Here is a 12,720-nt window from a genome sequence, read left to right as displayed (position 1 = left end):
TCACTGCTGCACGTGCACCAGCACTGCCTTCAGGTAAATGGTGGCACTTAGTAAACTCAGTGACCGATGGGCAAACTGAAGCCGAGACCCTGGGGAGAAGGATCCCGCAGGGGCAGGTGTGGGGAGGTGGGGCAGGAGGTGCGGGGCCTGGGCGCCTTGACTTCTGCACAAGGGGCTCTGGGCACAGAGGGGCATGGAGGTTTGGAGGTACATCCTCAGCACTGGGCTTCAGGAAGGGCACAAGCATGGCCCTGAGGAAGGTCCTGCTGGGACATCTGTGAGGCTACCTGATAATCACATGCCTGTCTCCAGAGCCAGGCTGGCGCTCCCAACACCCCAGCATAGAAAGCAGTACAGGGCAGGATGGGGACAACAGCAGTCATGGGCCAAGTGAAACCCAAGGGCCCCACCTCAAACCACACTCCACACCTGAGGTCCAGTGGGCTATGGCCAGTGGCCTCATGGTCTCGGGGGAATTCAACACGCAGAAAGCTTTAGCCAAAAAGCAAAAGCCTGAGATCTTCAACAAGAGGACAGTCAGGAACTTCTGTTCGCCCCCGGGGCCTGGCCGAGCTGGAAGCAACAAAGCCCAGCAGCTGCGGGAAGTACTGGCCTCCTGTCCAGCCGAGCAGAGAGGAACCCGCCAGGAACAGCCAGCGCTCTGGTTGGCAAGTGCCTGCAGCTGCCACCGAGGAAGAAACCTCTGCTTTTTCCCCTGGGGAGTTGGGATGCAGCTCAGGGCCTGGCCCGTGCTAACCAAGTGCTCCATGGCTGAGCCACACCCCAGCCACCAGGGAAGAAACCCCAACAGGCACCCAACAGGCAGGACCTGGAGGGAGCGTGGAATCAGTGCTCCGGAGTGCCCCTGCTGACAGTGACAGTGCATGTGTAGATCTGGTGGGACAGAGCCAGGCAGAAGAAATGTGGATGTGAACCCTTGGCTCATCTTCCAAAGCTGGTAACGTGTGTGCCATGTGCCGCAGCAGTTCCACTCTGGGTGCACCTCAGGAATGCAGCACACACCCCAAAAACACTTGTGAGGGAATGGACACGTCAGCTTTGCTCACACTGGTCTAGGCTGGGAATCTCTAGCCTTGCACCGAGGAATAAACGGGCCAGCCTACCCCAGAGGCGCAGGCTGAGTGGTCCCACGCAGAGGAGGCACGAGGCCCGGCAAAAAAATTCAGTTTGGGTGTCTTCTCAGGTGACAAATCCATCAGGGAACGAACCATCACCAGGTGGGGGTCCTGGCGCTCTCTGGGAGCAGGGGCATTTGTATTTGGGGAGGGGTCCTAGGGGGAACCCCAGGGAGCTGGCAGTGCTGGACTTCTTGACCTGGGTGGTGGTCACCAGGTGGTCACGGTAGTCTATGGCTAAACTGTAGCCATACCATTTTCTCTGAAGTCTGTCATGTTCAGAACTTGGAGAAGTTCTACTGTGAGGAGAGCTATGGAGCCCGTCGGGGACATCCCTGGGCCTCCTGAGCACCTTCTGCACACCTGGCCACCTGTCAGAGGTGACTGCAGAGGAGGAACTGAAGCTCAGAGCTGAGGGGCTGTCCCAAGGTGCCAGCAGGAGTCCAGGCAGAAGGGGCTTAATCCCAGGGATTACTGAGAGGCATGCCTGCCGCCGAGCAGGGAACAGTCCACTGCTCACTGCGTGGAGGAGGATAGCCGGCAGAGATGAGCGGGGGTCAGGCCAGAGCCAAGGTGGCCAGGCCATCAGTGAGGTGGCTGCGCACCTGCCATGCATCATATGAGGCTGGGTAGTCCCCCTGTGTGTGAGGGGTCTTCTGATCCAGGCTCTGCACTCAGGGGTGTCCTTGTGGGCGATGGGGAGGATGGAGGACCCTCCAGGTGGCACGGAGAGCCCCAGGATCTCCACTCCCCACCCATCCGTCTCCCTGAACACACCCTGCTTCCTCAAGCCCCCAGGCCCTTGTACGTCTCAGGAGGTGCCCATATGTCCTCCTCAAAACCCCCACCCATCCTGAGCCTTGGCTCAGGTGTCTCGGCTTCTGGGAGTCCTTCCCCAACACCCCAGGCCAATCCCCCCTGGGAGGCTCTGTCACGGGCCTGTGTCCCCTGCTCATGGAAGTAGGCTGGCCTGGGTCTGGACGGCCAACCTGGAGCCAGCTGTGCAGACGGGGGGCCAGTTCACTGGGGGGAGGGGCAAGCGAATCACAAAAGCCTCAGTTTGTCACATGGACAAAAAGATCTCTGAGGAAGGGTGGCCCAGGGAGAGGGGACACCACGGGCAAAGGCAGAGAAGCTCTGCAGTGGGATTGTCACATGTGGGAGTCAAGAAGAAGGGCCAGGCCAGGGGATCTAGGTGTACACGTGCTCACAAGGCAGCCAGTGAGGTCCATGACACCACCAGGTGGCAGAGTCCTTATGCTCATTCAACAAATATTTACTAGACCCTCAAGTGAGCCAGGCCCGGCTCCAGCTCCAGGGGGTCAAGGAGCGGATGGGGCCCCGGGGCCTGTCCTCTCAGAGCATGATTCTAGTCCAAGACCCAGCCTGTGATGGGCACTTGCAGGCCGGAGGAAGGACTGGTGCTGGGTCATCCCACTGGCTACTGGAGACCCTTCACCTGGATTGCAAATCCCTCTTCTCTTGCTTGGGACACTAGCAGTCTAGTGGCCCCCAAGGATGCTCCACCAGGACCCCCTGCCTGGAAGAAGCACATCCATGTCACCTCCCAGCATCCCTGCACCCTGGGGCCCAGGGGGATCCCCAGTTCACAGCTGAAGAAACTGAGACCCAGAAAGGATCAGGACTTTATCAGAGAGGGGCTGGGCAGTGGGACCCCAAACCCAGTGACCTTCCCTGTGGGAGACATGTGGCCAACTTCCCTTAAGCCCTCCAGGCCTTCTGGTCTTGTACTCCTGGACCTCAGAATAGGACAGAAACTCATTAGAGCAACCTAGCCGGCTAGGAGGGGACAGTCTGGGAGGCCTCCAGGTTACTTGGGGATGACTCAGGTAAGAGCAGGAGGAGGGCAGGACCCCTTCCCAATTCTGGGAGGCTATGTGAGTCCTGGCCCCAAGACCCCTGCTAGCTCCAGAAGGTCATGTGGCCCAATGCAGCCCAAGGTCCCAGGTCCTGGCCACCAGCTCAGCCCAGGGGAGCCCTTGACAGCTCAGGCAGAGGATCTGACCCCTGGCTCACCTGCCCAGGTGTGTCGCCAACCAGGCCCAGTCAGATCCCTGTCCCTAGTGCCTGGCACAAAGAGGCAGGTGCCCAAGAGTCCTGGCTGGATATGGGGAAGGAGAGAAGGAGAAAGAAAACCATAGGGGGCTCCCTAGGCTGGCCTCAGGGTGCCCATGAACGCTGTGTCTTCCTTCAAGTGCTGGCTGAGTAGCCCCCCCACCCCAAAGCCCTACTCAGGTGAGGGTACTGGTGAATGACAGGTAATGTGGAGCCAGGGTTTGGACCTAAGGTCTTCCATGTGACCACAGCCAGGGCTTCATTGCCCCCACTGGACCTTGGCTATGACAAGATAGGTGGGCTTGGCTGACTGACATCAGGTTTGGGGTCTGAGGTACTATCACCTAAGAGGCTGCCCCTCCTCCCAGCTCAGGACATGCTGATCCTGGTCCTATGGCCCTCCAGCTCAATGGCCCAAGAGATGACCAACCTGGGGCCTCTGTGAGCCCACCTGTCTCCCAGCTCCCACCTGGGTATTTTCAAGCCACTCATCCATAGCACTGAAGGTCATTAGGGAGGGCCCCAGCCCTGTCCCCTAGACCCAGGGGGCCAAGCCTGGGCTCTGCTGGAACCCTGCCCCTTAGGGACTGGATGCACCTGCTGGCTACAGTCCTCCCAATGGATGCCAATTCTGGCCTCCGGAGCGGCTGAGGGAGGCTAAGAGACCCTCCCGGCCAGGGGAGAAGGTGCTGAAACTCAGCAGCCAGAGCCAGGCCTGCCGCCCACACACGGTCTCGGCCGGGCTCCGGAAGGAAATCGCAGGAGGAGTGTTCCCAAAGTAGGGGTCAGGGTTGCCAGGGGAAGTCGCAGTGTTAGACGCGAATATTCAAATAGGCTGATCCCTGGACTGCTGCGAAAAGGAGCCGGTGGAGTCCACCGGGGCTCAAAGTTTAGCCCCAGGCAGCAGGACTGGAGGGGCGCTCCCCAGACTATGTCGCGGGATTCCCCCAAAATGGCTCCAAGACGCGACTGCCTGGCCAGCCGCGAGGACTCCATCCCCCCACCCCGCCCCCACGAGGCGGAAACTTAAAAGCTCAAAACCAGGCAACTGTCAGCTGGGGGGCGAGGGACCGTGCGTAACAGCGGGAACAGAAACCCTGGGGTCCCGGGGGGGACGGGCGAGAGTCCCGGGCTGGGCGCTCGGGCCCCGGAGGCCGGCGCGGCCGGGCTGGGGGCGGCCGGCGCTCAGTGGCGCACCCCACCCCGGCCGCAGCGGCCGAGCCGGCCGAGCAGCCCCGCGCGGGGCTCCCCATTGTCTCTCCGCGCACACACGCACCCACACACGCACACCGGCCGGCCGCCCCGCCGACCCGGGCCCGCGGCTGCGCTGGGAGCCCCTCCCCCGCCCGCTCCCCACCCGGCCCGGGCCCCGCGAGCCGCGGCGCGGAAGCCGCTCCACTCACCTGAGTTTCTCCATGTCTGCGGCAGAGGCCTGTGAGAAACCAAACGAGAGGGTCAGCAGGCAGGAGGCGTGCGCTCCGCGGCCGCGCCGGGCGGAGCCGGGCACAGCGGGCACAGCGGGGCGCGGCGGCGGGGCACCCCCGCGTGGCTCGGTCCGTGGGAAGCCCGGCCGCGCGCACTCCCGGCCCGCACCCTCGGACTCGGCCCCCGTGACTCAGTGGGCGCTCCGGGCCGCGGCCGAGTAACAGGTGAGCCCGCCCGGGCCGCCGCGCTCCCCGGCACCGAGTTACGCCCCCCGGGGCGAGGAGGGGACCGGCCTGGGGACGCGGGATGCTACGGCCTCGGGCGCTCCCGGCCTCGCCCGGAGGAGGGGACCCGGCCGGTCCCCGCTAACTCCGGGCGGCTGCGGGCCCCTCCGCTCCCCCGTCCCGCCCGTTAACCCTTCCAGCCCCGCGCTCCCTCCCGAGAAAGCCGAGCCCGGCGTCGCAGAATCTGAGTCCCAGAATGTTTGAATCGGGGAATTGGGGCCGCACGGGATTGCAGCGCCCGACACTCACTCGGTCCGAGGGTGATGGCAAGCGGAGCCCTGGACTTCTCTGTCAGGGACCCCAGTGCCCTCAGATTCTGGGGTTCCGGGCCTGGCTCGCCCCTCCCGGGCCCGAGGGATTAACCCTTGCGCGCCCCGCTCGCCGGTGGGGCTCCCTGCCGGGCTTGCGCAGACCCGCCCGCGCGCGGCTTGGAGACCCTCCTCGCCCGGCCCCGCGCAGCCGGGCAGCCCCTCCGCGCACCGGGCGGAGAGACCCACCCGCCGCCGTTAACCCTCTGGGCTCCGGCAAGCGACGGGGACCGCGAGCGGCCCGGGCGGGATCGCACTTCCTGCGCGGAGCTGGGGGCGCGGGGCGGGCTCTCCCCCGCCCGGGAGCGGCCTCTCCCGGGGGCTTTCCCTGTCTTTCCCTGCTGTGGAGGACCAGGATCTGAGCCCAGGGACCACGCGACAGACCTGGGAAGACTGATGACTGCCCATCCCGGCCCCTCGCGCCGGGCGCCGCCGCCGCGTCCGCCGGGAGCGCGCTCCGCTCGGTCCGGGCCCCACGCCGCCTCCCCCACCGCCCCGCCGGGCGAGGGCGCAGCCCGGCCCCGGGGCCTCGGCCACCAACTTCCCGGACGCTCAAGCAGGCCTCCCCCGGCCTCAGTTTCCTCACCTGAAAGCTGGGGGGAGGGGAGGCGGGAGGAAGCCGGACCAGAGGCGCTCTGCTGCCCTTCAGCACAGGCGGGCTGCGGAGGGGCTGGGGTGGGGGAGGGAATTTCAGGGGAAAGGGTCCCCAAGGCGCCGGGATGGAGGCTTCCCTCCCTGGACACTCTAAAAGTTGTCCAAGACCACGAGCCCGGACCCCTTCTATAAACCCTCCTCCTCCAAGAACGAAGAGTTCTCCAGGAAGAGTTTGCCAACGGCCCACACGTCCCCCACGCCCCTCTTCCCCAGGCCCACCTGTCCTGGTCCCCATCACAGCCATCATCGCAGTGGGTCCCAGCATACAGCAGGCGCTCAATAAACACGGACAGTGCATGCCTGGGTCCTACAGTATAGAAGCCGTGCCTTCTCCAGTCTTTCCCCCTTGCTGGCTCTGAGTTCCTGGGCAGGAGCCCCGCGCTCTCACCAGGACACTCCGGCACCCAGCAGGCTTGGCCTCCGCCAGCGCAGGGTGGGAGGAGCCGTCCCTTCGGAGGGTCAGACCTGAATCAGGATCAACCAAACCCCCAAGTCCAAGTGTTCATGCGTCCACCAACCAACAGCTGGCCGCTGGTTCAGCAGCTCCGGCTAAGGTCTCCCACCAGGGAGGAGGCAGCAAATGAGGTGAGCCCGACTCTCCAGGGCTAATGGCGGAGGTGCACCCCCACTCTCAGTTCTGGGAGTCCACCCTCAGAGAACCGCAGCGGTCACACCACAGGGCCCTAGCACCTCCGCTGACCCCTCCTCAGCAACTGCACGCGGAAGCGGCCTTCCCCATTTCACAGAAAAGAAAGCGAAGCTCAGAGGCAAGGGGAGCCGCGGGAGGCCCCGCGGCCGAAGGGGCCCTACTGGGCCTGGCCCCATTCCTGGAAGAGGTTTCCTCCCAAAGGCTGGGACATCCCTAGATGTCTCGGGATGCCTCAATCACTCACAGCCAGCGACCTGCCAGGGAGCTTGTCTAAAATTAATACGAATGTATTAAAATTTAATTTTTAAGAATCCAGCATTAATTATTTACATCAAATATTTCCGTACGTCTAGAAGGGGAAACCCCCTCCCCCTCCCCACCACAAAGAAATTCGATTGAACTGGGGAAGAGGCAAGGGGAGGCTGCGGATGTCCCTGGTAGCAGAGGTGCAGGGGACCTTGCCTTTCACTCTATTACAGACTCGACTTTGATCCTCCACTGACTCCTCAAATTCTCCAACCTCAGGGCTGGCCGTTGAGGGCCCTTGCTCTTGAAGGCCACCTCCTCCATGCAGCCCTGGGGGGGGGGACCCAGTCATTGGTAAAGCCCCACACCAGGTGGGACACGGCCTTTGTCTTTCCTGCTCTGTCTGGGACCAGCCTGACACTGAGTGGGGGGAGGAGAGCAGCCAGGCTGGCCCTGCAGGGAGGTCTGTGCCCTCAGCTTCGCTAGCCACAGGACTCTGCAGTGTTCCCATGGTGCCGTTGGGCTGGATGAGCAAACTGTGCAGTAGCCTGCCCAGCGGCACCCAAGTTGGCTGAGACCTGCTCGATTTCCTGTGCAGGGAAACTGGATACTCCCTGCACAGGAGGGTGGGCTGGGTGGGACTGTGAGACCCTGTGCCCGTGGGACATCCAGGGTTCACTTGGTGAAATGATGGCATGGGACTCCCTTTAGGGCAGGTGAATGGCATGTCCTCCTGACACAGGTGGGCACCCTGGGTGCTCTCAGGCTCCGTCAGCCCTGCCTCTGGGCACTGTCATGCCAGCCCACTGCACATGCCCCGCCTCTTCCTTGTCTGTCCACCCTAGACTTCCCTCATCCCCTCTGGGTGGGCCAGGCCAGCAGCCACCTTTATTTCACATAAGCCCACCCTGTTGGCCAAACCAGACTGAGCCCCATGCCCCTTTCTCAGGCTCCTATGGCCTTGGCCCCACCCCTGCCTCCTGCTCCCTCTCCTCTCTCCTTATCCCCCATTTTACAGATGCAAACACAGAGGCTTGAGAGGTGACACTGGCAGCTGATCTGCAGGAGCACAGAGATCTGGGGCCAGGGCTCTCTTCAGCTTCCCACAGCCACCACCTTCCCTGGGCCCCGGGATTGCACATACTAGGTGACAGAGGAGGAGCCTCCACGCCTGCAGCGGGTCCCCAGGGGGGCTGTGAACACTGTCCTGGTCCTTCTTGACACGACGCCAGCCCCCACCACCGGCCCCTCCCTCAGCACTCAGCAGCCACCCTGGCTACCTCGCTGTTGCCGGGTAACCCAGCTCCTCCCGGCCTCAGGGCTCTGCACTTCTTCCTTCCTTCTGGAATGCTCGGCGGGCTTTGCTAGGCTGGTGGCTTCCTTCTCTGACCACACACTCACTGACAGCAGGGCCCCTGTCGTGGCCTGAGTCTCCACGGGCCAGGGTTGGCTCCAAGGGTCTCTGGGGTGCAGGTCAGGCAGCCGGAATGAACAGAGACACTTCTGACCCCAGCCTGCTCTCAGGACTCTTGTCAAGCCCCACCTGGTGCCAGAGGGCCCAAGACCCTGGGTGCCCAGCGCAGCATCTGCACAGAGCTGGGCCTGGGGACACCCCACAACTGCGAATGTGGGTCAGTCCCATGCCCGCCAGCACACACACGAATCCTTTACTGGACCAGCTGGCCCACAGCACCGCTGCCCGTCCTGCCTGCGCCTGTAACTATGGAGCAAAGGAGCTCAAGTCCACGTCTGGGAGGGGCTTTGCCTCCCACCTGCTGTGTGACCTGGTCCTCATCCCCCCTCAGGGCCTGGACTCTCAGACCCTCACCCCAGTGCTTAGCCCCTCGAACCTCCTTACACCCACACTGGCTCCACGCCCTCTGCTCTCCGAAGCCACCTTCAGTGGAGGACGGACGGAGATGAGCCTGGGCCTGGGGACCCTGCTTCTCACTGACTGCAACACGGGCATCTCATGCAGCTGAGGACCTCGGGCCAGGCTCTCAGCCTCTGTGAACCGCAATCCTTCATCTAGGAAGGAAGGAAGGATGGCAGATTCTCAAGGGATGCTGTGAACAACAGGGGACTGTGTGCATGGGGCTGTGCTCAGGATGGGCCAGGGAAGGCGGCAGCCCTGAGGAGCTCCTCATTAGAGAGGACTCCTTTCTAAGGTGCTCTTCTCTACTTCCTGCTTTCTTGCATTCATTCAACTAACAATGCTGTGTGCTGAGCCTTGCTGTCAGGGACAGTGAAAAGACTCCATGAAATCTCCTGTCTTCACCGGGCTGAAGTCCTAATGCAGGGACCCAAACTCCACCCAGGAAGTCTGCAAACTGCCCCCCCACCCATGTGTCCCATGGGGAAAGTCTCATGAGAAAGATGGGTGATGGGGCGGCCAGGTCACAATTAGAACAAGGAGACCAGAGTGAAAGGCCAGTGAGCCTGGGCAGGGCAGCCCCAGGGCAGGGTGGGTAGTGGTGGGGGAGGCACTGGGGTCCCCACTGCTTAGAGGTGATGCAGAAACAGAACCCCGGAGGGGGTCACCAAGGCTTTTGGCCTGAGCAGATGGAAGGAGGGTAGGACAGAAAGTGGGATTCAGGTCTGGGGTGTCCAGGGGGAGACATCTGTCAGAGGATGGGTAGGTGGTGTGGAGAGGGTCTGGAGTGGTCAGACCAGCGGGAGTTACAGCCAAAAAGCCTCAGCAGAGTTCGCTGGAGGGGAGAGGGAAGGTCCAGGAGGGTCCTGGGCTCTGCCACAGCAGGGTGCAGGGAGAGGGGGGTGAAGCCAGCCAAGCAGCCTTGAGGGAGCAGGGGGAGGTAAGGGGCAGTGTATGGGGGTTGTTTCCAGGAAGGCAGAGGATAGGCTCCAGGGAATCCCAACCCAGCGTAGCCTGGGATCCTAAAGTGATCCATGGGGGAGGGGTGAACACGGGTCAAGGTCACCTAGCAAGCTGGGGACCTAAATTCAGGCCCTGGCCTGGCTCCTTCCTCTCAGAAGGAGCCAACAGTGTTCTCCTGGGGATTCCAGGGGACCTGGCTGCAGAGGCGACTCTGCCTCTTGTCCTGTGGGACTTCTGACAGGGCCTCCCCCTTCCCAGCTGTGCGCCCCGCAGACGGACGGATGGATGGACGGACGGGGCCAGCGGCTGCAAACTGGCCTCCCTGAGCTAAATCTGTCCCACCAGCATGTTGTATCTGGCCTGCGCAAGGTTTCTTTCTTTCTTTCCTCTTTTCTTTTTTTTAAACATTTGAGCCAACTTTAAAAATTGGGAGAGTTTACATTTTAAAATCCATATTTTTGGCTTCTACTGAAAAATTTGGAAGATCTGGCAACTCCATCCCACATTCCCACGTGGCAACAGACAGGGAGCTGGGAAGCGCTGCCCCTTCCAGAGGCACCCGGGGCCCCTGTCCAGGAGGGGTCCACCCAGGCCTAAGCCTGCCCTCTTTATTGGAAGATCAAGGCCAGGAGGGTGCAGTGACCTGTTCAAGGTCACTCAGCAGGACCTCTAGGACAGGACCCCAGGCAGCCTGTCACAGCCCCACCCCGGCCATGACCCTGGACCTGGGCCTCCTGCTCCCTCCTTGACCCTGTTGTTCTCAGGGGAGGCTGGAATAAGTCATTCCTGAGCCTCAGTCCCAAGTCCAAGACCGCGGGCTCCCAGAGACCTTGGACAGTGACTTCTTGCTTGCTGGACAATGAAAGGAACTTCCCCTGGCCACTCGCCCAGACTGAAAGCCAGGGCCCTCCGCTGGTCAGTGGCTTCCTCCTGGCTAATGATGGCACGCCAGGCACCGTCTCAGAAAGGGCTTTGGGGCCAGCTTCAGCCTTCTGAGCCTCAGCTCCAACTCCGTAAAGTGGGCCCCTACCTCGCTCTTGGTCTGCTGCGTCTGATCCGAGGGTGGGGCTGAGCTGGAGCCCACTGTGAGTGGGACTGGGGGTGGGGCAGGGCTGGGTGCAGAGGGAGCCAGGCTGGGCGCCTCCAGGAACAGGCAAGACCCAGCCCTGTCTGCTGTGGCCAATGCCTACTGCTCGCTTCAAGGAGCAAATGCCAGCTCCTCCCTGGGACACTGATGGCCTGGTCCTGGAAGCTGCCCCCACCCGATACTCACTGGTGGCCCTGACAAGTCCCCGAGGGCCTGTGCTGCTTGGCAGTCCCTACAGGCAAGTGTGAGCAGCCTTGGGGTAGAATCCTCCAGGGGCCCTGACTGCACTGGAGTCCCCTGAGGCCCGATGGTCCCCGGTCCCCAGAGGGAAGGCTGCCTGGTACGCGAACTGCCATGGCTGGTGGGGATCCCAGACTGCCAGCCCCTCATGGAGGAGGCTGGGGAAACGATCCTGCGTGGTCACTGCTAGGAACCCCGGAGGGGGACACCAAGGCTTTGGGCCTGAGCAGACGGAAGGAAAAGGGAGGGCCAGAGAGTCACACGGTGGGCAGCAGGGCCTTGAGTGAGGCTCTCCCCAGACATCCCAGGTGGCCCCCCACGGAAGACTCAGGGCAGAGCTCAACACCACCACCTGCTGCTGTCCCTGCAGGCAGGGGCAGGGCAGGTCATGGGAGGGAGAGTGACAGGGCAGCAGGTGCCCAGGTGGAGGCAGAGATTGCCGGGCTCCAATCCCAGCCCCCTTCCAGCTTCTCTGTGCCTCCATCTCCTCCTGGGGTGGGGGAGCAGCCCCTCGGAACCTCAGCTTCCTACTCCATTAACTGGGACAGCTGTGACGGACGCTGGTCCACCTGCCTCCTGGTGGGACCACGTGACATTCTACCCTACCTGAAGCAGGTGAGGCTCAGACATTCAAAGGGCTGATCACACAAGAGCCCATGGCAGGCCCTCAGTCCAGAACCGTCTACCTGCCCAGAGCCACCAACTCCACCGCAGAGAGTCATTCTTTTGGTATTTAAGGTCTTTTTCTGCTGCAAGGTATTATGGAAGGAGGGGACTAGGGACAGAGAAGGGGCAGCCAGGACTCGGGGGGAGGGCAGGCCTCAGCAGACCTCTGTCGGCTGCCTACCGAGGCACTGGGTGGCAGTGGGGGCACTCACCGGGCCGGGAGGCCGCCATGGGGAGGCAGATGGACCTCCATGCTCGTCGCTGCCCACACAGGGCCCTCTGGTCTCCTCGGCCTGGCCTGGCCCCACTCCTCTCACAGCCCCAGCTGCGGCCTCCGAGGACGGCTGGGGACTCGGAGCTGCCTCCTCCTCCTCTGGGGTTGCAGTTCCAGCCAGAGGCTCCTGGGCCAGGCCTTGTGCCTCTGGAGCGGGTGCTGCGCCACGGCCTCTGGGTCCCCTGAAAGCCTCCAAGGTCCCGGGGTCCAGCACCCGCACAGCGACCTCGTCCAGGAACCTGGAGAAGGGTAGTCTGGCCTCCCGCCGGCGACCCAAGCGAGCAAGGGGGCCTGCGGCCACCCCGCTGCCTGTGCTCTGGGTCTTCGGAGTGGGCAGCGGGCCAGGCGACCCCCGTGCCTTCTGCTGGCTGGGCTGCGTCGGGCCGCCAGGGTGGGAGGCCGCGCTCTCTGGACTGTGTCCTGGGTTGGGGCTCTGTTGCAGGCTTCCGAGAGCCTCTCCGTGTGCTTCCTTGATGGGGGCTTCTGCCCGGGGCCCCCCAGGGGAGCCGTGGCCATCTTGCCTGGGGCTGGTGGGATGAGGGCCCCGTGCCAGGGAGCCAGGCCCTGAGAGCATCCTCCTCAGTCAGTCCAAGGTCGTGCCGACCCCCACTCCTCTCCCTCCATGGGGCTGGGATCCCTATGCCCTTCCAGAGGTCAGGCCCCCTGTCCCTCACTGGCCAGGATGACCAGCCAAGTGCCCGCCTGCCCATCGATTCAGAGAGCACGTGGCAGGCCCTAGAGGCCTCCCGCCCCCCAAATCGATTCTCACTGAATGGGGCGGGGGCTGAGCCTCAGGGCTTAGTGCTATCCTGGAGAAGGTCACGTCCTGGGCTCTGCCT

The 12,720-nt window shown here is 63.0% G+C and overlaps 1 protein-coding gene across 1 annotated transcript; it reads right to left on the bottom strand.

The window, feature by feature from the left end:
- Window positions 1-12,455, bottom strand: LOC139703228 (collagen alpha-2(I) chain-like). Its single transcript, XM_071606208.1, has 7 exons — window positions 11,789-12,455; window positions 8,730-8,806; window positions 7,036-7,108; window positions 6,103-6,190; window positions 5,614-5,822; window positions 430-573; window positions 1-89 (listed from the first exon to the last, which is right to left on the bottom strand). Exons 1-7 carry the CDS (start codon window positions 12,453-12,455, stop codon window positions 1-3), a joined length of 1,347 nt encoding a protein of 448 aa, XP_071462309.1.
- Between the last annotated feature and the right edge of the window lie 265 nt (window positions 12,456-12,720).

Source organism: Marmota flaviventris, chromosome 2, assembly GCF_047511675.1.
Source record: "Marmota flaviventris isolate mMarFla1 chromosome 2, mMarFla1.hap1, whole genome shotgun sequence".
Taxonomy (NCBI): Eukaryota; Metazoa; Chordata; class Mammalia; order Rodentia; family Sciuridae; genus Marmota; species Marmota flaviventris.
Note: the sequence above shows the minus strand (reverse complement) of the source record. Positions and strands in the feature narration are given on the sequence as shown.